The 23,678-nt window shown below is 36.6% G+C and overlaps 1 protein-coding gene across 1 annotated transcript; it reads right to left on the bottom strand.

The window, feature by feature from the left end:
* Positions 1-96: 96 nt before the first annotated feature.
* LOC120186563 (triose phosphate/phosphate translocator, non-green plastid, chloroplastic-like) lies at positions 97-23,678 on the bottom strand. The gene is given in 11 exon segments (XM_039190459.1): positions 97-237; positions 15,900-15,963; positions 16,073-16,202; positions 16,834-16,902; positions 17,004-17,044; positions 17,047-17,122; positions 17,293-17,377; positions 22,071-22,156; positions 23,195-23,362; positions 23,453-23,536; positions 23,652-23,678. Coding segments are annotated over 11 exon segments (849 nt in total). The 3' UTR covers positions 97-218.

The following is a 23,678-nucleotide window of genomic DNA, read 5'->3' as shown; positions in this document are numbered from 1 at the left end:
AATAAAGATTGAAGTTCCTTTATCTTAAAAGTAAACATAAGAACTAGCTTATAAAATGACATTCGACTCTTTGATTAAAAGATCAAGTTCCATAGCAATCAGCCAAAAAAAAGAATTAAAATGATCCAAATACGAAAAAAACCAAAAATAGATATGCCTAAACTACCAACAAGTCCTTCAATCTGTGGGATAAAACTTGAACATATCAGGCAAAACTATTATGCTGCCTTTGCCTTTATGCGCTTCACCCTAGAATACAACTGGTAATAAGAGTTTTTGGTTGTGAGTTTTGTCAATTTTTTTGCAATGTTACTATTTATTACTATTCACGTAAATAGTAAATTTTGTGAATAGTAAAAAAAATTATCAACGATACAAATTTATCGACGGAAGTGTTTTAATACACGGTGGTTCGTAAAAATTGTCAGAAAAAGATCCAAACAAAGTCATATTCGAGTGAGAGCGATGGCTGCAGACGAAGGAAATGTGAAAATTGAAACATTCGATGGTGCGGACTTTGGCTTTTGGAAGATAAAGATTGAAGATTTTCTGTACCAGAAAAATCTATATCAACCTCTCTCAGGAAAGCAACCAGAGGGCGTGAAGAATAAAGACTGTGCTCTTCTCGACATACAAGCCCTCGGAGTTATCCGACTAACGTTATCCCGCAATGTTGCTTTCAACATAGCAAAGGAACCTGCGACGACTCTCTCCAGTATGTATGAGAAGCCATCGGCCTCAAACAAAGTTCATTTGATGAGGCGATTATTCAATTTGTGGATGACAGAAGGGGCATCAGTGACTCAACACCTAAACGAACTCAACACAATCACAACCCAATTGAGTTCCGTGGAAATTGAATTCGATGATGAAGTTCGAGCTTTAATTCTCTTATCATCTCTACCAGATAGTTGGAATGTTATTGTTACAGCAGTTAGCAGCTCTTCGGGAAACAACAAATTAAAATTCGACGATGTTCGGGATCTGGTATTGAGTGAAGAAATTCGACGGAGAGAATCGGGTGAAGCATCAAGCTCCTCAGCCTTGCACATGGAGTCTAGAGGGAGAACTTCGGAAAGAAATTCAAATCGTGGCAGATCGAAATCCAGAAGGGGAAAATAAAGAACAGGAAAGAAAGATTTTATCTGTTATAATTGTGGCAAGAAGGGTCACTCTAAAAGAGATTGTCGAGCACTGAAGAAAGATACTGGCGCACAGGAATCTGCCAACATGACAGAGGAGACATGTGATGCCATATTTTAAGCTTCAACAGTCTGATTGAATCATTGATCTTGGATTCAGGGGCATCTTTCCACTCCACCCCATGCCAAGAAATCATGGAGAACTATGTCAGTGATGATTTTGGGAAGGTTCATCTAGCTGATGATGAAACCTTAAAGATTGTCGGAAAATGAGACATCCGATTAAAGTTGCCAAACCAGACCACCTGGAAGCTGAAAGGAGTGAGACATATTCCTGGCCTCAAAAGAAATTTGATTTCTGTAGGACATCTTGATGGAGAAAGATATAGCACAACCTTTTCAGGCTGTGAATTGAAGATTACTAAAGGAGCACTTGTCATTGCTCGTGGTAAGAAGACTGGTACTCTTTATATAACCTCAAATTTAGAGAATATCATTGTTGCAGCAGATGCTGATGGACATCAAACCTGTGGCACCAAAGCCTTGGCCATATGATCGAGAAAGGGATGAAAACACTTTTGTCAAAAGGAAGTTGTCGGATCTAAAGAATATAGATGTCGGACTATGCTAGGATTGTATCTTTGTCAAACAAAAGAAAGTCAGTTTTGCAAAGATTGACTAGAAACCCAAGGCTGAAAAGTTAGATTTGGTTCATACTGATGTATGGGGACCATCTTCAGTTCTATCTCTTGTAGGCTCACTATATTATATCACCTTCATCGATGATTTTACAAGGAATGTGTGGGTTTATTTTCTGAAGAAGAAATCAGAAGTCTTTGATACCTTCAGAAAATGGAAGGCCATGGTGGAAAATGAGACTGGTTTGAAAGTCAAGCGGTTGAGGTCTGACAATGGAGGAGAGTATAGAAATAGTAGATTTAGAGATTTCTATGCAAACAATGGGATCAAGATGGAGACAACAGTTCCCATGACACCGCAACAGAATGACGTAGCAGAGCGTATGAACAGAACTCTGAATGAACGTTCCAGAAGCATGAGGATACATGTCGGCTTGCCCAAATCGCTATGGGCTGAAGCTATCAACACTGCAGCTTACCTGATCAACCGTGGGCCCTCAGTTCCATTAGATGGTGGAATACCAGAGGAAGTTTGGAGCAAGAAAGAAATAAACATTTCACACTTAAGAGTGTTTGTTTGTATTTCTTATGTACATATAGATTTTGCTGAAAGAAGTAAACTTGATGCCAAGTCCAACAAATGTGTCTTTGTTGGTTATGGTGGTGATGAGTTCGGTTACCAGTTTTGGGACTACGAAAATCGAAAGATCATCAGAAGCAGAGATGTCATTTTCAATGAGAATGTGATGTACAAAGACAGGTCAATAGAATCAAGTAGCTCCAATACCGGAGCTGAAACAAAGGAATTTGCTGAGTTCGAGGAGATTTCTGGAAATTATATCCAAATCAGTCCTGAAGCAGTTCAAGAAGAACCAGGTACACCTGAACTAAGACGCTCCTCTAGAATTCCTAAACCAACACAGCATTATTCACCTTCTTTGCACTACTTGTTGCTAACTGAAAATGGTGACCTGTTGAAAACATTTTTGTGTTTCGATATAACAAATTAAGTTTAAATGAATTTTAAGATTTTACAAATGATTTTCTAAGTATATTCAATTTAATTAATCGAATATCAAAATATTACTCCAAGTCTTTCAAGACCAATTTCAAACCTTACTAAAGGTGTAAAATTGTGTTTATACTTAAACTATTTTTGAAACAATTTTCACAAAGTATTTTGAACCAAAATCAAGCCTAAAATCAATTTATTAAAGTGATGCACCGATGCACCAATCCATGTATCGATGCACCATGGATTAAATTGAACATCGAATGCATTTCATGCATCGATGCACATACCATGCATCGATGCACTGAGGATTTTATGAAAACATCGAGTGCATTTGATGCATCGATGCACTCTGGCTATTTTGAAACATCGAATGCACTTGATGCATCGTTCACTAATGCACTAAGGGTCCAACGGTCAAAATATTTGAATTTTTCACCGATGTACCGATGCACCATGGGTATGCATCGATGCACTAACTCTCCCAACTGAATTTATTAATTGTTTTCACACTTAAACGACTCTATTGACTCCACTAAGCATCCCCAACGTTCAGAATCATTTGAAGGAGTATTTAAACAAGCTTAGAATCCATTTATCAATAACAAGAAACTGCAATCAATAAGAATCAAGAGAGAATCAAAGAGAAAGCATCAAACCTCAAGTTTGAGCATTTCAAGCTTATTTTTCATTCAATATTCATTTTTCTTTCAAGAACACTACTTGTACTCAATTGTATTCATTTTTGAGTGTTCTTTTCTTTGTTCTAGAGTTGAGCAAACACATTTGCCTTGTGAGATTTTTCATTAAGTTTGCGAATTTGTAATCTTCTCTTTGAGAAAGAGTGTTCTCAAGAATTGGGGTATATTCTTGAGGGAGTTGTAAGGTTATCTCTTTGGCCTCAAAAGAAAGAACAAATTAGTGAATTTGTTGGAAAATCCTTAGTGTGGATAGCTAAGGTAGTGGACATAGACTTTGGTTGAGAAAGTCGAACCACTCTAAATCACTATGCAATTACTTTCAATTTTCTGCAAAAGCTTCCATGAAAATTTTAATTGCCAATTCACCCACTCTTGGCCGATTCCATCAATCGATTAACTCAACAATTGGTATCAGAGCCTTACTCATTTGAAGGTTTAATTGCCTCTTGAGTCGATTCGGGAAGAGTTACATCGATTGTCAAGTCATCAATGGCCTCTACTTCAAATGTCAACTCCGGTCTCGATTTGATGCCCGTCAACAAGCCTCCTTTCTTCAATGGAGCTAACTATGCCTATTGGAAGAATAGGATGATGTATTTCATTCAAGCAAGTGATATGGGAGCATGGAATATTGTAGAAGACGGATATATCTAGCCTCTCACTCATCCAAGATTGTTGAGTGAAGGAGAGACGAAAATGTTCCAGCTCAACTCCAAACCCATCCATATTATATTTTGTGCTCTTGGACCATATGAATATGGAAGAGTTTCATCTTGTAAAACCACCAAAGAAATATAAGATAAACTACAAGTCACTCATGAAGGCACCGACGAGGTAAAAGAATCTAAAATTAGTCTTCTAACACATAGCTATGAAAATTTCAGGATGAAACCAAATGAAGATATCAAAGCTATGACGGATAGATTCTTAACGATTGTTAATGGTCTCAAATCATATGGAGAGATCATTCCAAATGAAAAGCTTGTGAAGAAGTTAGTTTACTCACTTCCAAAATCATGGCAATCCAAGAAGACGGTAATCATCGAGGCTAAGAACCTAAAGTCCTTTGAAGAGTTAATCGGTTCCCTCCTCACTCTTGAAATGATGCTTGAAGATGAGGTGGACCTCGATAAGATTGATGAGACACCAAAGGAGAAGGAGAAGAAGAAAAACATTGGAGTTGCTCTCAAATCCACAAAAGATGAGAGTGATTCAGATGAAGATGACGATGACGAGGAAATGACATTATTTTTGTAACATCCTCCATGTCGGGTTAGTGATTAATTTGTAAAGTTTCAGCATTTGGTGATTTAAGTAGAATAATGGAAGAGTTCAATGACTTATTTGAATTATTTTGTGTAGGATTGAATTATAAAGAAGGAAGATTAGAAGGATAAAATTGTCTTTTTTATAGCAATATAATTATTGGGGTTAGTTTTATGTTAACCACGTGGAAGAGTAGAAAATTAAAACAAGCTTCCAGAGTCATCTTCTTCTTTCTTCTTCTTCATACGTGAGACCCAAGCTAAGGTAAGATTTTCTTGTTAGTGAATTTCTTGATGAATTTATGGTTGATTCATGACCATTAGGCAATGGTTAAGCTTAAAGGAAGTTTAAATTGTTTTAAAACCTCAAGAGGAGAAGTATATGAAGAATTAAAGAAGGGAAGTAGAAAAATGAAATCTTAGATTAGAGTTCATAATAAGAATTGGAAGTGAGATTTGACTTGTCATCAAGTTAATTAAGGGATATGAAGTGTTAGAATTGGAATTAGAACACCTTGAAAATTTAGTGTGATTCTTGAATGCCATTTAAATGATGGAATTTTGGGTTTAAAGAAGTGATTATGGAATAGAAATGAGTTTAAATATGTGTATGGAAGTTAGGAATATTAAAGGAAGTAAAATATGAAGGTTTAAGCTGAAATGAAGTGAATTTCGAGCTCAAAATGGGATTTCTGGGCTAGGGGAATCGATACCCATTCAAGGGGAATCAATACCCCCTCAAACGAATATGAATTTCCAGAACGCTAGAGGGGAATCGATACCCCCAGGGGGAACCGATTCCCCCATAATAAAAAAAAAGAGAAAAGAAAGAAGAGAGACTAAACTATCAATCCCTTAAATTGGTAGGCTATTAGAGGTTAATTTCAAGACTTAGGCATCTGATAATCATCTTGAAAATTTTGCTTATATAGATATTGAGCCTAATCGAGTTCCGGAACCATCGACAAGTAGGATCAATCGAGGGAAAGACAAAGAAATCTAGGTGAGTGCATATGCATAGCATGAATATGTATTTTATTCAGTTCTAGACTTGTGATAAGTCTAGATTCAATATTTTGATGCATGATCGTAATATAAGTTCAAGTATTTTACTATTATTTGTAATGAGTTGTGTTTTAAAAGTCAATGTAATATCTCTGACTCGTATCCGGGTTGGGATACGGGTTGGGGGTGTTACAATTTTCCAAACGGTTCAGAAAAATGATGAGACCTTACCGATGAAGAAAATTCAAACGAAATGAAGGCCTTAAAAAATGAACCAAAAGAGAAGGACCCGATCATTTGCTATGAATGCAAAAATTTGGGCCATGTCAAATATGATTGCCCATAATTGAAGAGAAAGAGTCAATCAAAGAATAAGTACAAGGCTCATGTGGCTACATGGAGCGATGAAGAAGGTTCTGATGAAGAGGAACAAGAAGTATCAAACTTGTGCTTAATGGCATTCGGGGAAAATTGTAAGGTAACCTCTAATTCATCTGAGTTTGATGATTTATCTTATGATGAGCTATTAGAGGAATATAATGGGTTGGCTTAGGATTATGAGAAATTGTTTTTAAAATATAAAAATGATGTTTCAAAATTGAAAAATGAAAATAAACTCATATCCAAAACCAACAACGATCTTGAAAGTAAAATCAAAGATTTGAAAATCAAACTAGAAGAGTTTGAAAAGAAAATTTTGGATTTATAAAATTTACTTTCAAAGGTCAATGATGATCATCAAAAGAAAATTGATGATCTTAAAACTTCTTTTGATAAAGTTGGAACAAAACGTTTTGAAAATGGAGAAAATTCAAAATCCAACTTTGTTAGAAAAAGTTTTAAAAACTACAATCATAGAGGTACCCGAAGAACCTCTAATGAAAAAATCGTTAGAAGTATATGGGTTCCTAAAGAGCTCATTACTACTAAAGATAAGGATATCCTACGCAAATAGATACCTAAGGGGACTAGGATTTTGGAAACTAATGAATATGGACCCAAAAGAATTTGGGTACCAAAAATTAGAAATTAATATATGTTTGTAGGAAAAGGAGCATTGCTACAAGGCACGGGAAACAAATTCAAACTCATGGTACCTTGATAGTGGATGCTTAAGACATATGACCGGGGACAAAAACCGGTTCATAGAGCTTAACGCCAAAAATGGAGGAGAATTGACTTTTGGTGATAATTCAAAAGGTCACATCGAATGTATAGGTACCATAGGTAATACCTCTTCCATACAAATTAAAAATGTTTTATATGTGAATGGATTAAAGCATAATCTCTTAAGTATTAGTCAATTATGTGATAAAGGATTCAATGTCATGTTTGAAACTAATGGTTATAAAGTTATTGACATTGCATCTAATCAGATTATGTTTGTTGGTCATAGAATAGGAAACATATACATGGTGCATTTAGACTCTATTGATATGACTAATTTATGCCTAGTTGCTAAGGATGGGCATGATAGTTGGTTATGGCATAGGAGACTAGGACATGCTAGTATGAGTGTTTTCCAACGGCTAATTCATGGAAATTTAGTTCGAGGGTTGCCTACGCTTAAATTTGATAATGATAAAATATGTGATGCTTGTGCTAAAGGAAAACAAAAACGAATTTCTTTTAAATCCATTGATGATGTATCAACTAGTAGAGTATTACAATTGATCCATATAGATCTTTTTGGGCCAACTAGGACTACTAGCTTGGGTGGAAAACAATATGCATTTGTCTTGGTAGATGACTATTCTAGATATAATTGGGTTCTATTCTTAATTACTAAAGATGAAGCATTAGAAAAATTCATCACGTTTTCAAAATTAATCCAAAACGAAAAAGGTTACTCTATAACTAGTGTTAGGAGTGATCATGGAACTGAATTTAAAAATCTTGGATTTACTGATTTTTGTAATTATAATGGTATTAGCCATAATTTTTCAGCACCTAGAACCCCTCAACAAAATGAAGTTGTTGAGAGAAAAAATCGAACTTTAGAAGAAATGGCTAGAACTATGCTCTGAGAAAACAATTTGCCAAAAAAATTTTGGGCGGAAGCCACAAATACCGCTTGTTATGTTGTAAATCGAGTAATGATTAGGTCAATCTTAAAGAAAACTCTATATGAAATTTTCAAAAATAAAAAGCCTAACATTAGCTATTTTCATCCTTTTGGATGTAAATGTTTTGTTTTAAACAACGGTAAAGACAATCTTGGAAAATTTGATGCTAAAAGTGATGAAGGAATTTTTCTGGGTTATTCCTTAAATTCTAAAGCTTATCTAATATTTAATAAAAGAACTTTAGTTGTAGAAGAGTCTATACATGTTGTTTTCGATGATAATCCCCTTCCGATGAAGGATTCTTGTTTGAATGATGATGTGGGTATTATAAATACAAATGACGTTAGACATGACGGTGGAGAACCATCATCAAAGGAAGAAACAAAAGATGAGGAAACTCAAGATCCTCTCGGTAATCCAACCATTGAAGAAAGGGAAGTATCTTACCCAAGAGAGTACAACTATGTTAAGGATGGTGAGATTATAGGTGATCCATCCAAAGGGGTAACAACTCGATCTTCTCTTAGAAATATTTGTAATTATGTTGCATTTATCTCATGCATAGAGCCTAAGAATATTAAAGAAGCATTAAAAGATGAACATTGGATTATGGCTATTCAAGAAGAGTTAAATCAATTTGAGAGAAGTAAAGTATGGACATTAGTTGAAAGACCTAGTAATAAATCTACTGTATGTACTAGATGGGTATTTAGGAATAAGCTTGATGAAAGTGGTAATATAGTGAGAAATAAGGCTAGACTTGTTGCTCAAGGCTATACTCAAGAAGAGGGCATAGATTATGATGAAACATACACTCCCGTAGCTAGGATGGAAGCAATTACAATGTTATTAGCATTTGCATGTTTTCATGAATTTAAATTATATCAAATGGATGTTAAAAGTGCATTTTTAAATGGTTTTATAAAGGAAGAATTGTATGTGGAACAACCTCCAGGTTTTGAAGATTTAAAATTTCCAAATCATGTTCTTAAATTGACAAAAACACTTTATGGTTTAAAACAAGCTCCTAGAGCTTGGTATGAAAGATTGTCAAACTTTTTAATTGAAAAAGGTTTTTCAAAAAGGAAGGTTGACACTACATTGTTTTTAAAGCATAAAGGTAAAGATTTATTAGTATTTCAAATTTATGTTGATGATATAATATTTGGTTATACTAATGATGTTCTTTTCCAAGAATTTTCTAAGCTAATGCAAAGTGAATTCGAGATGAGCATGATGGGGGAGCTCTCATTTTTCTTGGGACTCCAAATCAAGCAAAGAAAAGATGGCATCTTCATCAATCAAGCTAAATACGTCAAAGACATGCTCAAGAAGTTTGGACTGGAAAATGGGAAACCGCGTGACACTCCAATGAGCTCATCAACAAAGCTTGACATAGATGAATGAGGTAAATGTGTGGATGTTAAATTATATAGGTCAATGATTGGTTCTTTGCTTTTTCTAACTGGAAGTAGACCGGACATTATGTTTAGTGTTTGTTTATGTGCTAGATTTCAATCATGCCCTAAGGAATTGCATTTACTAGCTGTTAAGAGGATCTTTAGATACCTTAAGGACACTCCTAGTTTAGGACTTTGGTATCCTAGAGATTCTAGCTTTAGCTTGCATGCCTTCTCTGATGCAGATTATGGAGGATGCAAATTAGATAGGAAAAGCACATCCGGTACTTGCCAATTCCTTGGAAATATGCTGATTTCTTGGTTTTCAAAGAAACAAAATTGTGTTGCATTATCTACCACTGAAGCGAAATATATTTCAGCCGATAGTTGTTGTTCACAAGTTTTATGGATGAACAACAACTTTTTTATTATGGAATTGAAGTAGGTATCATTCCTATCAAGTGTGACAATACTAGTGTTATTTGTCTCACTAAAAATCTCATCCAACACTCTAGAACTAAGCATATTGAAATTAGATATCACTTCATTAGAGACCATATCGCTAAGGAAGATGTAGTTCTAGAATTTGTTGATACTTTGCATCAATTAACAGATATCTTTACAAACCTTTAGACAATGAAAGATTTTGGACACTGAAGAGAATTAGGTTTAACTAACCTATCTTTACTTAGTGTTTAACATAACTTTAGCACTTTTAAGAATAAATGAAAAATGCTTATAATAATAATTTTTTATTGCATTCTTTGCTATTAGTTAGGGGGAGTTTATGTTGCTTGATGAAAATTAATTTTATGTTCAAAAGTAGTTTAAGGATTAATTTGATTGATTGAACATGATTAATTTTCAATATATGAGTTGCCAATACCACTAGAACCAATTAATTTAGCATTTTGAGTGTTTAAAACAGATTTTTGACACTTTTGTGCTTAATGCATCGATACACCTAACAGTGCATCGATGCATCCTTGAATGTGCATCGATACACCATGAAGGTGCACCGATGCACGCCTTGAATGTGCATCAATGCACAAGGCCATGCATCGATGCATCCATCGAGTTTTGGATAAAAACCCTATTTCTTCCTCATTTTCTCAAAACTCTCTTAAAACTCTCTCTTGGCCGCCGCTCCTCTCTCTCTCCTTACTATCAAAATTACTCCAAATCCTTGGTTTTTGATCGGAATCTTCAAGCTTTTCAACTCCTTATCATGTTTTTATCATCAATTTGTGCAAAACAACATCTCATTCTCATCAATCCGAAATTTTCAAGGTAATATTTCAAAAACCTCTATTTTATTGATTTTTGATCTTAGGACTAGTTTAGATTAGTTCTAGGATGAACATTATATCGGGCATTGAGTATTTGATGATTTCAAACTAGATTTTACAACCAATTTCATCAAAAACTTACAAATTTTAAAAAAAAAATCGAAATTAAAAAAATGTGTACTTCGAAAATCTGAATTTAATTTTTAAATTTTATGTTTTTGATTTAATTATGTTGTTTTCATAAAAACTACACATATTATGATTTTTTTCAAAAATTATTTTCAAATAGTTTTCAAAACCTTGCTCATTAGGATTTGATTTAGAGAACCTTGAATTATTGAGGACTCAATTGAGTTTTGGGATTGATTAAATTGCATACATGTGTTTCAATTTGCAGGTTATATTCTTTTTTCCAATTCCTAAATCATGTCTAATCCCAAAAGCCATAGAACTTCATCGAGTCATTCTCGTTCAAACCAACTTCCTAATCCCGTTCCTCCTCCACCTTCATCTCTATTAGGATCTTGTTTTAACATGCCTGAGCATCGTAGAGACGAATTATACTCTAGGTACAGAAATTCTTTTTAATCTTATAGAATCCGGGAAGAGCGTATTCCTTCTCTTCAAGCTATGATAGATATTGACTTTGAATACCTTCCGATTCTTAAAGCTTGAAAGTTTGATAAAATGTTTCAGCTCAAACCTATCGTTTATCAACAGTTAGTCCGCATTTTCTATTCCAATATGGTATGTATTCAAAACGAAACTCAATGTGGGACTATAGCCATTAGATCCTATCTTTTAGGCCAATATATTAATATTGACCCCGAGACTATAGCTTTCCGTTTTAGGTTAGATGATGATGGGTCATATAATGAGACTGAAAATGTGGAATATCCTTATGTTCCAAATTCTAGTGTTAGTACTCTACGATCTCATCACGATCGTTTTCTTCATTTGATGATCTCTTGGTGGTTTAGACTATTCGGAGGTAGGTACTCCACTCTTCGTGCTAGGGATTTATGGTGGATGCACTGTATTAAAAATAAGATCAAAATAAATCAGCCCCACATTATTTTTAGTTAACTAGTGGACATCATAAACATTGTTCCTTCAAAACATGTCGAAACATTGATTTATGGATGTCTTATGAGTAACCTATTTATCAAACTCGGTCTAGACATCTCTCTCGACAATCCTATCCCACTTTAAAACCAAATCAATCTTACTTCCTTGAAGAAAGCAGATTGGAAACAAGACGAGGAAACCGGTCTTTGGGTATTTTGACCCGGTAAGCAAACCCCGGGAGCTAGCTCTTCTCGTGCTCCTCCTCCTCCTCCGGCACCAGCTGCTGTCGATGATCCTGAGTTTCAACAACTTATGCAAGATATCGACGATCACGTTCCAGATGATGAGCCTGGACCGGAACCTGCACGGCAAGAAGATCAAATGCCACCATATTTTCGATCCTTCTTGGAGTCGTTTGATCTGAGATTTGCCTCCATGGAGCCTCAGATTCCTGAGTTTCAGCGGGAGATGCGTGAACGTATGGACACGTTCACTCTTGAAGTTCGAGCTCATTATCCTCCTCCTCCCGATCCTCTGATGGAGTGAATTTGTTTCCTTGTTATGTTTTCTTGGATTTTCAAACTTGGATTGATTTTGATGTTTCTGGATGTTTAAATTTGATGGTTGTTGGATGTTTTGAACTTATTTGATGTTTTATGGATTTTTAACTTATTATATATATACTTGGTTTGAATTTTCATTATAAGCTTAATGTTTATTAATTTTATTTTTGCATCATTTACATACTAGTTTCATTATGACCAATTATGCCATTTCACATTTGTTTATATTATGGAACTAACAGCTAATCTCTCTTTTGATTGTGATCTTAGTAGCTTAAGCTATATATATATTTAAAATCAATTGGCTATGCTTTTCAAAACCTTGTTTAAAACATTTTAATGTCTTTTTGATTTAACAAAAAAAGGAGGAGAAATATTAAGTGTTAAAAGGGAGAAGTGTTATATAGTAAGGGGGAGTAATTTTTCAAAATTGATTTCAAATTTTTAGAAAATCTTAAAATAACACAAATGTTTTGTTATATCAAAAAGGGGGAGATTGTTGAAAACATTTTTGTGTTTCGATATAACAAATTAAGTTTAAATGAATTTTAAGATTTTACAAATGATTTTCTAAGTATATTCGATTTAATTAATCGAATATCAAAATATTACTCCAAGTCTTTCAAGATCAATTTCAAACCTTACTAAATGTGTAAAATTGTATTTTATACTTAAACTATTTTTGAAACAATTTTCACAAAGTATTTTGAACCAAAATCAAGCCTAAAATCAATTTATCAAAGTGATGCACCGATGCACCAATCCATGCATCTATGCACCATGAATTAAATTGAACATTGAATGCATTTCATGCATCGATGCACTGAGGATTTTATGAAAACATCGAATGCATTTAATGCATCAATGCACTCTGGCTATTTTGAAACATCGAATGCACTTGATGCATCGATGCACTCTTAGTGCACCGATGCACTAAGGGTCTAACAGTCAAAATATTTGAATTTTACATTGATGCACCGATGCACCATGGGTATGCATCGATGCACTAACGCTCCCAACTGAATTTATTAATTGTTTTCACATTTAAATGACTCTATTGACTCCACTAAGCATCCCCAACGTTCAGAATCATTTGAAGGAGTATTTAAACAAGCTTAGAAGCCATTGATCAATAACAAGAAACTGCAATCAACAAGAATCAAGAGAGAATCAAAGAGAAAGCATCAAACCTCAAGTTTGAGCATTTCAAGCCTATTTTTCATTCAATATTCATTTTTCTTTCAAGAACACTACTTGTACTCAATTGTATTCATTTTTTAGTGTTCTTTTCTTTGTTCTAGAGTTGAGCAAACACATTTTCCATGTGAGGCTTTTCATTAAGTTTGTGAATTTGTAATCTTCTCTTTGAGAAAGAGTGTTCTCAAGAATTGGGGTATATTCTTGAGGGAGTTGTAAGGTTATCTCTTTAGCCTCAAAAGAAAGAACAAATTAGTGAATTTGTTGGAAAATCCTTAGTGTGGATAGTTAAGGTAGTGGACGTAGACTTTGGCTGAGAAAGTCGAACCACTCTAAATCACTGTGCAATTACTTTCAATTTTCTGCAAAAGCTTCCACCAAAATTTTAATTGTCAATTCACCCCCTCTTGGTCGATTCCATCGATCGATTAACTCAACATGAACCAAAGTGCTATGATGAAGCAATGCAGGTGGAGGATTCAGTCAAGTGGATGTCTTCCATGAAAGATGAGATGGACTTGCTTATGTCAAATCAGACGTGGAAATTAGCTGAATTACCACCAAGAAAGAAAGTGCTCCATAACAAGTGGATTTACGGGATCAAAGAAGATAACGATGGGAGAAAACGCTACAAAGCAAGATTGGTTGTCAATGGTTTTCAGCAAAAGAAGGTATTGACTACAATGAAATTTTCTCTCCAGTCGTAAAACTGTCTACAATCAGACTGGTGTTGAAAATTGTAGCTGCAGAGAATCTACATCTTGAGCAGTTAGATGTGAAGACATCTTTTCTTCATGGTTATTTGGAGGAGGAAATCTATATGAGGCAACCAGAAGGCTTCATAGAGATAGGCAAGAAAAACCAAGTATACAGGTTGAAAAAGAGCTTGTATGGTTTAAAATAAGCTCCTAGACAGTGGTACAAGAAGTTCGATAGTTTCATGAGTAGCAGTGGTTTTACCAGATGCCAAGTAGATCATTGTTGCTACATCAAGAGGTTCGACAATAGCTTCATTGTTTTATTATTGTACGTTGATGACATGCTCGTTGCAGGCTCATACATGCAAGAGATTATACACTTAAAGCAAAAATTGTCGAAGCAATTTGCTATGAAGGATATGGGCGCTGTAAAGCAGATTCTTGGGATGAGGATCAAGATAGACACAAAGTCGGGGACTTTGATGTTATCACATGCTGATTACATCAACAAGGTACTCTCCAGGTTCAACATGCAAGATGCTAAACCAGTAAGTACACCTTTAGGTGTTCATTTTAGACTCTCCAAAGAACAGTCACCAAAGACGAAGGAAGAACGTGCACACATGGTGAAGGTATCGTATGCCTCAACAATTGGAAGTCTGATGTATGCCATGGTTTGTACCAGACCAGATATTGCTCAAGCAGTGAGAGTTATTAGCAGGTACATGAATAATCCGGGCAAGGTACACTGGGAAGCAGTCAAATGGATCCTCAGATATCTGCGGGGTACCACAAACAAAGCACTTTGTTTCAAAGGTGGAGATACGATACTGACAGGCTATGTAGATCTTGACTTAGCCGAAAATGTCGACATCAGAAAAAGCACTACAAGGTATGTCTATACTCTAGGATGAACTGCAGTGAGTTGGGTTTCTCAACTACAGAAGATAGTTGCTCTCTCCACAACTGAAGCAGAATATGTCGCTGTTACGAAAGCCAGCAATGAGATGGTTTAGCTCCAAAGTTTCTTGGAAGAGTTAGGCAAGAAACAAGAAAATAATGTCTTGTATTGTGACAGTCAAAGTGCTATCCATCTAGCAAAGAATCCGTCTTTTCATTCCAGGATGAAGCACATACAATTACGATATCATTTTATCCGGTCTCTTTTGGAAGATGGGATTTTGAAACTTGAAAAGATTAGTGGAGCTCAAAATCCGTCAGACATGTTAACAAAGACGGTGACTACGGACAAACTGAAGTTGTGTTCAGCTTCAGTTGGCATGCTAAAGTAACAAAATCAGAAATACTGTTGCATTGATCGAGGTGTGAAGACATATTAAAATCAGTCTTCAAGTGGGAGATTGTTGGAAGTCAATAATTACGACTCAAGGAAATGGAAATTAACAAAGGGGGTGCGCACCGAATGGCAATGGTTTTTTCTATAAAGGGGCATCGAATTCGTTGCCCCAATTTTTTATTAAAAATGTAATAGGATTAATTACATTTTAGTCCCTACATACTTTAAGGTATTTACAAGATTAATCCTTAAGCTTCAGCTATAAATACCCTAACTCATTTAGTTTCAAAATCATCCCAAATCATTTCTTTCTCCTAATACTAGAGAGTTTTCTTGTGAGTAGTGAGTGTTTTGTAAACACCTGTAACTTTTCTCTTTTAGTAAAAGATCTGCAGCAGTCCAGAGACGTAGGCATAATTAGCTGAACTCCGTTATCAATTCCGGGTATTATTTTTCCGCTTTTATTTCGTATTCTCACTAATCTGATTATATAAAAATTATTCACACTCGTTTATTTCCCAACAACTTGAACATATCAGGCAAAACAACTATTATGCTGCCTTTGCCTTTATGCGCTTCACCCTAGAATACAGGAAAACTCCAGCAAGAGCGATTCCGGTTCCTGCATAAAATCATCACAATAAGATCCATTAACTAACCATAAAGGCGCCATTAAAAAAACTCAAAGTAGCAAGAATTTTCAATGACATATTATCAGAATGCAAATTTACCAAGAGCATTGATATAAGAGACCGGTGTCTTAAAGAAAATAACAGAGCTGACAATAACCGCCACGCGCTTTACACAGTTGCCCACAGAATGAGTAACCGGGGATACCCTTTGCAGTATCATATATGAAACCTGCATTTCATAGTTTTAGATCAAACAACCTTTGCATTGAGCATACTGCACTAAAAAATAATTTTAAGACTGCATTTGGAAGGATTTGACATAACTCAAAATTATATTACTTTCATAAAAGAAATGAATAAAAAGAAAAGAAAAGAAAATAGACATTCAGACATCCAACATAATCATTGCACTTTCTTACATCAATCATTTCTCAATCTCTCTTAAGCCATATACTTCAATATAGTTCCTCAATAGACCGATAGAATTCAACGAAAATTTCAATAATATACAAAAAGTTAATCAAAGTGGGCATCTAGGCATAGATTTTATATATGGATTGAACAGTGAGTCTTTGTTTGAACTTTCAACAAAAATGCCCATTTAAATAAATTATCTGAACGTATACAATTTTTTTGAACTTTTGTATACATCACACGATATTTCAATCCATCGATTTTGTTTTCCAAATTTAAGTTTACCTCCGTATTTTCGACAAGAAACCTCCCAAACTTGACCTAAGAAACCTCAAGTCTTGTCCCATTTTTAATTTGATCATCACTTAATCTCTACAAAGTGACATTGTACCCACGCATTTGATTCTTAAGAATCACGAAAAACCATCAACAGAAAAAGTTCTTACCTGCTGATAGGCATGGAAGGAAAGAGCAGCAAGCAGAGATCTTACAGCAACTTCTTTAACATTTAAACCCTGTTTGACGAAAGTGTAGTCCATTACAAGGAGAATTGGACAACATTATCAAAAGTGAAATCAGGGCACCTATAGCATCTTAGCTGGCTGAGAATACTCACAACAGATTGCAAGTAGGCAGGGGTAAATGTTATGCCTTTATGAAGATAGCCACAGGGGCTAGCAAGAAAAAGGACATAATTGTTATAATCGAGGAGAGGTTAATGTTGTCCATCGAGTCCTGTAACATAATAACAGCTTGTTATGTGCCAATACAAAAATCAACTCCAAAATTAGGTTATCAGTGCAGAGAGATTATTTTGCAGTGAACCAAACAAGGAGACAGAATTTATACGCCAATAAATGTTAGAACCATAGTGGCCAAGAACAGACATCAAAAAGTAAAATTACCTCTTTCTTAACCATAACTTTTCTGCTAAGAACGTTACGGGACTGGTTTGTTAAATTGGAAGCCATTGCACTCCAAAATCCAGCCCTGCATAGGTAAAGAAAAGGGGGGTTTATATTACAATGTAAAAAAGTAACCAATTCAAGTACTTGGTAACAAGATATCTGTAATTCTGTATCAGAATCAGAAATGGATAGTGTTATGTATGGCTCATAAAAAGTCTCGTTGTGGGGTTACGAATTATGTGGGTTGGGGGTGTGGGGGCGCAGCCCCCGCGGTACGGTACAGGGTTGATTTTGTAATTATGTACCAGGGTTTTCTATTATAAATAGAGATGTAACCTAGACCTAAAATATCATTGAATAAAACTTCTAGCGCCGCCTAGGCACCGAGGACGTAAGCACATTGCCGAACCTCGTAAAATTCTCGTGTTCTTTCGTTTTCTTTACCCGTTTTCGTCAACAATTGGTATCAGAGCTCAGGAGCAAAATTCGAAGTCGCGAAATTCGATGGTCAGGGTAACTTCGGATTATGGCAAACGAGGGTGAAGGATCTATTGGCGCAGCAAGGGATCTTGAAGGCTTTGCGACCTACAAAGCCGGCGTCGATGGATGAGGAAGATTGGGAAGAATTGCAGCAGCGAGCGGCAGGAACCATACGATTATGCTTGGCGGACGAGGTCATGTATCACGTCATGCATCTATCGTCTCCAGACGAAATTTGAAGGAAGTTGGAAAGTCAGTTTATGTCCAAATCCTTAACGACAAAACTGTATCTGAAGCAGCGACTGTATGGGCTGAAGATGCAGGACGATCACGATTTGGCGCAACACGTGAATGTCTTCAATCAAATCGTTTCTGATCTGGCTCGGCTTGATGTGAAAATTGAGGATGAAGACAGAGCGATGATTCTGTTGTGTTCGTTGCCTTCCTCTTACGAACACATGGTGACTACTCTTACATATGGAAAAGAGACTATCAACGTTGAGGAGATTACTGCAGCCTTGTTGGCTCACAACCAGCGGAAGCAGAATGCAGGGGAAAGCTCTCAAGCCGATAGCTTATATGTCAAGGGTAATCGAGATCGTGGACGGAAGCCAGAGAAGGCAGGGTCCGGGAAGCGGAATTCCAGATCCAAATCCAGGGATAAGAAGACGATTCACTGTTACAAGTGCAAGGAGGCGGGACATATGAAGCGAGACTGTCCGAAGTTGAAAAAGCAGACCGATGAGAAGCGTGATGGCTCATCCAAGTCTGTGAACGTGGTCGAGGATGATACTTCTGATTGCAGTGAGGGTGATATGCTTTCTATTTCAACGACACAATTGACAGATGCTTGGATTCTTGATTCTGGATGTTCTTATCACATCACGCCAAATAGGGAATGGTTTTCGACATACAGGCCGGTTAATTCTGGTTCGGTTTATTTGGGTGATGATCGATGTTGCAATATTGTTGGTATTGGTGATGTCAGAATTAAGATGCACGATGGCTCCGTTCGGACGTTGAGTGGTGTTCGACATATCCCAGACTTGAAGAAGAATTTGATTTCCTTGGGCACTTTGCACAAGAATGGTTTTATCCCTAAGGCTGACGAGGATAGGGAAACCATTCGGATTGTTAAAGGAGCATTGACTGTGATGAAAGGCAAGATGACTGCAGGGAATATCTACAGATTGTTAGGGAGTACCGTTGCAGGTGGAGTTCACTCTGTTGAGTCCTGTGATGATACGACAAAATTGTGGCATATGCGCCTTGCTCATCTTAGTGAACGTGGTATGGCAGAATTACACAAGAGAAACTTGTTGCATGGTGTCAAAAGCTGTAAGCTCGATTTTTGCAAGTATTGTGTTCTTGGTAAACAGACTAAAGTCCGTTTCAAGACTGCGAAGCACACAACTCAAGGGATTCTTGATTATGTGCATTCTGATGTATGGGGGCCTTCCACGACATCGTCTTTGGGTGGATCTAGGTACTATGTTACTTTTATTGATGATTTTTCACGGAAAGTTTGGGTGTATTTTTTGAAACAGAAATCTGAAGTTTTTGAGAAGTTCAAGCTGTGGAAAGCTGAGGTAGAAAACCAAACAGGACGAAAAATCAAGTGTTTGCGGTCTGATAATGGTACGGAGTACACAGATTCACAGTTCCTACAATTCTGTAAGGAGCATGGAATTCAGAGGCATTTTACAGTGCGCAAGACACCACAACAGAATGGTGTTGCGGAACGAATGAACAGGTCGTTGAATGAAAGAGCCAGATGTTTGCGGTTGAATGCGGGGCTTCCCAAACACTTCTGGGCTGAGGCTGTTAACATGGCGTGTTACCTTATCAACAGATCGCCAAGGGCATCGCTGGCTGGGAAAGTTGCAGAAGAGGTATGGACTGGTCATGATGTTAGTTTTGATAACTTACGGATTTTTGGTTGTCCTGCTTATGTGCATGTACCTGCTGATGAGAGATCCAAACTTGATGCAAAATCGAAGGAGTGCATTTTTCTGGGTTACAAGAAAGGTGTCAAAGGATTCAAGTTCTGGGATCCAGTTGCGAAGAAAGTTGTGATTAGTAGAGATGTCGTTTTTGATGAACAGTCTATGTTGCAGCAGAAGCAAGACACGACAGTGGTAGATTTCGAGCAGTTTCCAGTTGAGAAACCAGAAACTTCTCAACCGACTTCTGGTGGTTCCACTACGGATGATTTGCAGGATTATAGTCTCGCCAGAGACAGGGTGAGACGGACGAATATAAAGCCTCCGAACAGATTGGGTTTTGAAGACTTGGTATCTTTTGCACTTACTGTTAGCAGTGATGATCCAGTTACTTTTCATGATGCCGTTACTAGTCAGGAAAACGACAAGTGGATGGCAGCCATGGTTGAGGAGATGGAGTCTTTGAATCACAATCGCACATGGGAGTTAGTTCCCCTTCCTGAGGGTAAGAAGCCGATTGGTTGCAAATGGGTGTATAAGAAGAAACCAGCAGTAACAGAAAAAGAGGGGGAGAAGTTCAAGGCTCGTTTGGTAGCGAAGGGTTTTTCACAGCAGAAAGGAGTTGATTATGATGAAATCTTTTCTCCTGTGGTCAGGCACACTTCAATCCGAGCAGTACTTGCATTGGTGGCTAGTTGGGATTTGCATTTAGAGCAGATGGATGTTAAAACTGCTTTTTTGCATGGTGATTTAGAGGAGCAGATCTACATGCGGCAACCTGAAGGTTTCACTCAACCTGGAAACGAGCATTTAGTTTGCAGATTGAAGAAATCTTTGTACGGGTTAAAACAGTCTCCGAGACAGTGGTATAAACGGTTTGACTCCTATATGATCAAGATTGGCTACAACCGATGTGAGTATGATTGTTGTGTCTATGTTAAGAGCCTTGATGATGGTTCTTTTATTTTTCTATTACTGTATGTTGATGATATGTTGATTGCTGCGAAGAACATGGATGATGTTATCGGTTTGAAAACTTTATTGAGTCAGGAATTTGATATGAAAGATTTAGGTGCTGCAAAGAAAATTCTTGGAATGGAAATTTGCAGGGACAGAGACTCAAGGAAACTGCGGCTATCTCAACGGGGTTATGTTGAGAAAATGCTAGAAAGGTTTGCGATGAGCAGCGCGAAACCAGTTAGCACTCCATTGGCGAATCACTTTAAGCTCTCATCAGAACAGTGCCCTAAGACAGATAAGGAAGCTGAAAATATGGCAAAGGTTCCGTATTCTAATGCTGTTGGCTGCTTGATGTATGCGATGGTATGTACTCGTCCTGATTTAGCTCATGCTGTTAGTCAAGTTTGTAAGTACATGTCTAAACCTGGTAAGCAACATTGGGATGCAGTCAAGTGGATCTTTCGGTACTTAAAGGGTACTGTGGGACATGGAATTGTTTTTGGGAGTCAGCGGGATAATCCTTTGGTTGTAGGATATGTGGATTCAGATTATGCAGGTGACTTGGATAATAGAAGATCTACGACAGGGTATGTGTTTACTCTTGGTGGAGGGCCTATTTGCTGGAAGTCTACTGTTCAATCTGTCGTGGCACTATCTACAACTGAAGCTGAATACATGGCAGCGGCTGAAGCTGCAAAAGAAGCTTTATGGCTTACTGGTTTAGTGAAGGAGTTGGGTGTTCAACAAGGTGGAGTTCAGTTGCTTTGTGATAATCAAAGTGCTATTCACTTGGCTAAGAATCAGGTGTATCGTGCTAGAACTAAACATATTGATGTAAGGTTCCACAAGATCAGAGAGTTGGTTGCATCTGGAGAGGTTTTGTTTCAGAAGGTACATACTAATGAGAATGCCGCTGATATGTTCACCAAGCCAGTTACGACAGACAAGTTCAAGCATTGCTTGGACTTGTTGAATGTTTCGAGTTGTTAAAGAAGCAAGGTAACCCAACCCACATTGAAGTTTCCAAGGGGCAGGATATTCGCCAAGGTGGAGATTTGTTATGTATGGCTCATAAAAAGTCTCGTTGTGGGGTTACGAATTATGTGGGTTGGGGGTGTGGGGGCGCAGCCCCCGCGGTACGGTACAGGGTTGATTTTGTAATTATGTACCAGGGTTTTCTATTATAAATAGAGATGTAACCTAGACCTAAAATATCATTGAATAAAACTTCTAGCGCCGCCTAGGCACCGAGGACGTAAGCACATTGCCGAACCTCGTAAAATTCTCGTGTTCTTTCGTTTTCTTTACCCGTTTTCGTCAACAGATAGCAAGTAAAATAAAACTTTCTACAGTTATATAACGATAGTAGATGCTAGAATGTACAATTCTTACCAATTAAATGAGGATTCAGTAGCAGACGCAAGTACAACTCCTCCAACAATTGGTACAAGGGAACCAACTACCCAAGGAGTTGGCAGCTGTAACAGTAAAATATCATACTCGAAGTTAGAACCATGGAATTACATTACTGATCCCAAAAAAACGAAAGAAACTGCATCAGTTTTCACACTAAATGAGTTTCAAACAGGCACAATAATCACTCATGTAAAGAAATCAACAATTTGAATAACTTCCAAGAGATTACAAAAGAAAGGAAACTCAACGAGGTATTTATAATTATAGGTAGGCTTAATGAATAAATAACTTCCCAAACTTTAGGTGTCTAAAATTTTTTTCGTTATAGGTGTCTAACGTTTCCAACGTTATACTTACTTTTAGGTGTATAGACTGTAACACTGTCAAATTCGGCTATTAAGTAACATATGTCACGTTTATAAAATTACAAATAAAAAACCTCAACTTAAAACCCTAATTTTAATCCCTTAGAACCACCAACTGCCTCCAAAACCATCAATCGACTGAACACCTAATGTTCCGACCATACAATCGCCCAACGGCCGAATCCCTTTATTTTCGCATCCTGCCGAATACCCAACGACTGCATAAATACAAGATTTCGCAAATGGCTGAAAGGGGTACTCCACACTGCGATCGCCAATTTTCCGCTGCAATCACCGCGTGAAGCATGGGAGTTCGGGCAGTCATACATCGTCAGGGTTTCAACTGATTGGCGGCAGCGACGGTGGTAAGGATTGAAATTAGAATTCTTTTGGTATTTGGGGGTTATAATTTCAGAAAATATTAGGTTTTTAAAAATAAATTTAATTTTAAGTATTTTTATAAATAAAAAATATAATTTTATATAACTGACACGTGTCAAATAACGGTATTTTATAATGGTCATTATAGCCCATACACCTAAATATATAACGTCGGAAACGTTAGACACTTAAAAGTATAACATCAAAAACGTTAGACACCTATTTTTCAAAAAAATCTTTAAGTGCCTAAAGTTAACTTTGGGTATAATTTGGACGCTTATTTTTACATAAGCCTTATAGATATAATATAATTAATATTTATGAAAGTATGATTGGAAAAAATATTAAAATAACTAAACAAGAAATTTCCTCCCCTAAAAACATTGGAGAAAACAGAACTGAGAAGAATGACTCCATAGCTTTAATCGTGCGAGTGAAAGAAACAGCCACTTTTCCTAGACTCACATCAGTAAAGAGGTTGCCCAAGGTATGCACCACAGCAAGTGGTAGAATTACTGCTAGCTGCAAATAAACAATTCAAAAATTAAAATCAATCCAGAAAGGAACCAACAACCCCAAGAGAATGTTGCACCAAAACGTCTTTCTAATTACGTGTGCAGCAGTGATTTTCGGCCTCTTATACAAGTTGAAAGTCCACATCAAGGCAACAAGTACAGTCCCAACATCAAACAGAAGTCACTGACAGTCAAATCTCGTAAAATATATCCCAAGAATCCGTCTAGCTTATCAAACTAAGTAGCTTGAAATTAAGCTATAATTCTTTAAAATGAATAGAATAACTAGCATGTACCAGTATTCCAGCACTAGTCTCTAACAT

Source organism: Hibiscus syriacus, unplaced genomic scaffold (genome assembly GCF_006381635.1).
Source record: "Hibiscus syriacus cultivar Baekdansim isolate YM2019G1 unplaced genomic scaffold, ASM638163v2 tig00113716_pilon, whole genome shotgun sequence".
Classification (NCBI taxonomy): Eukaryota; Viridiplantae; Streptophyta; class Magnoliopsida; order Malvales; family Malvaceae; genus Hibiscus; species Hibiscus syriacus.
This window is presented reverse-complemented; position numbering and strand designations above follow the sequence as displayed.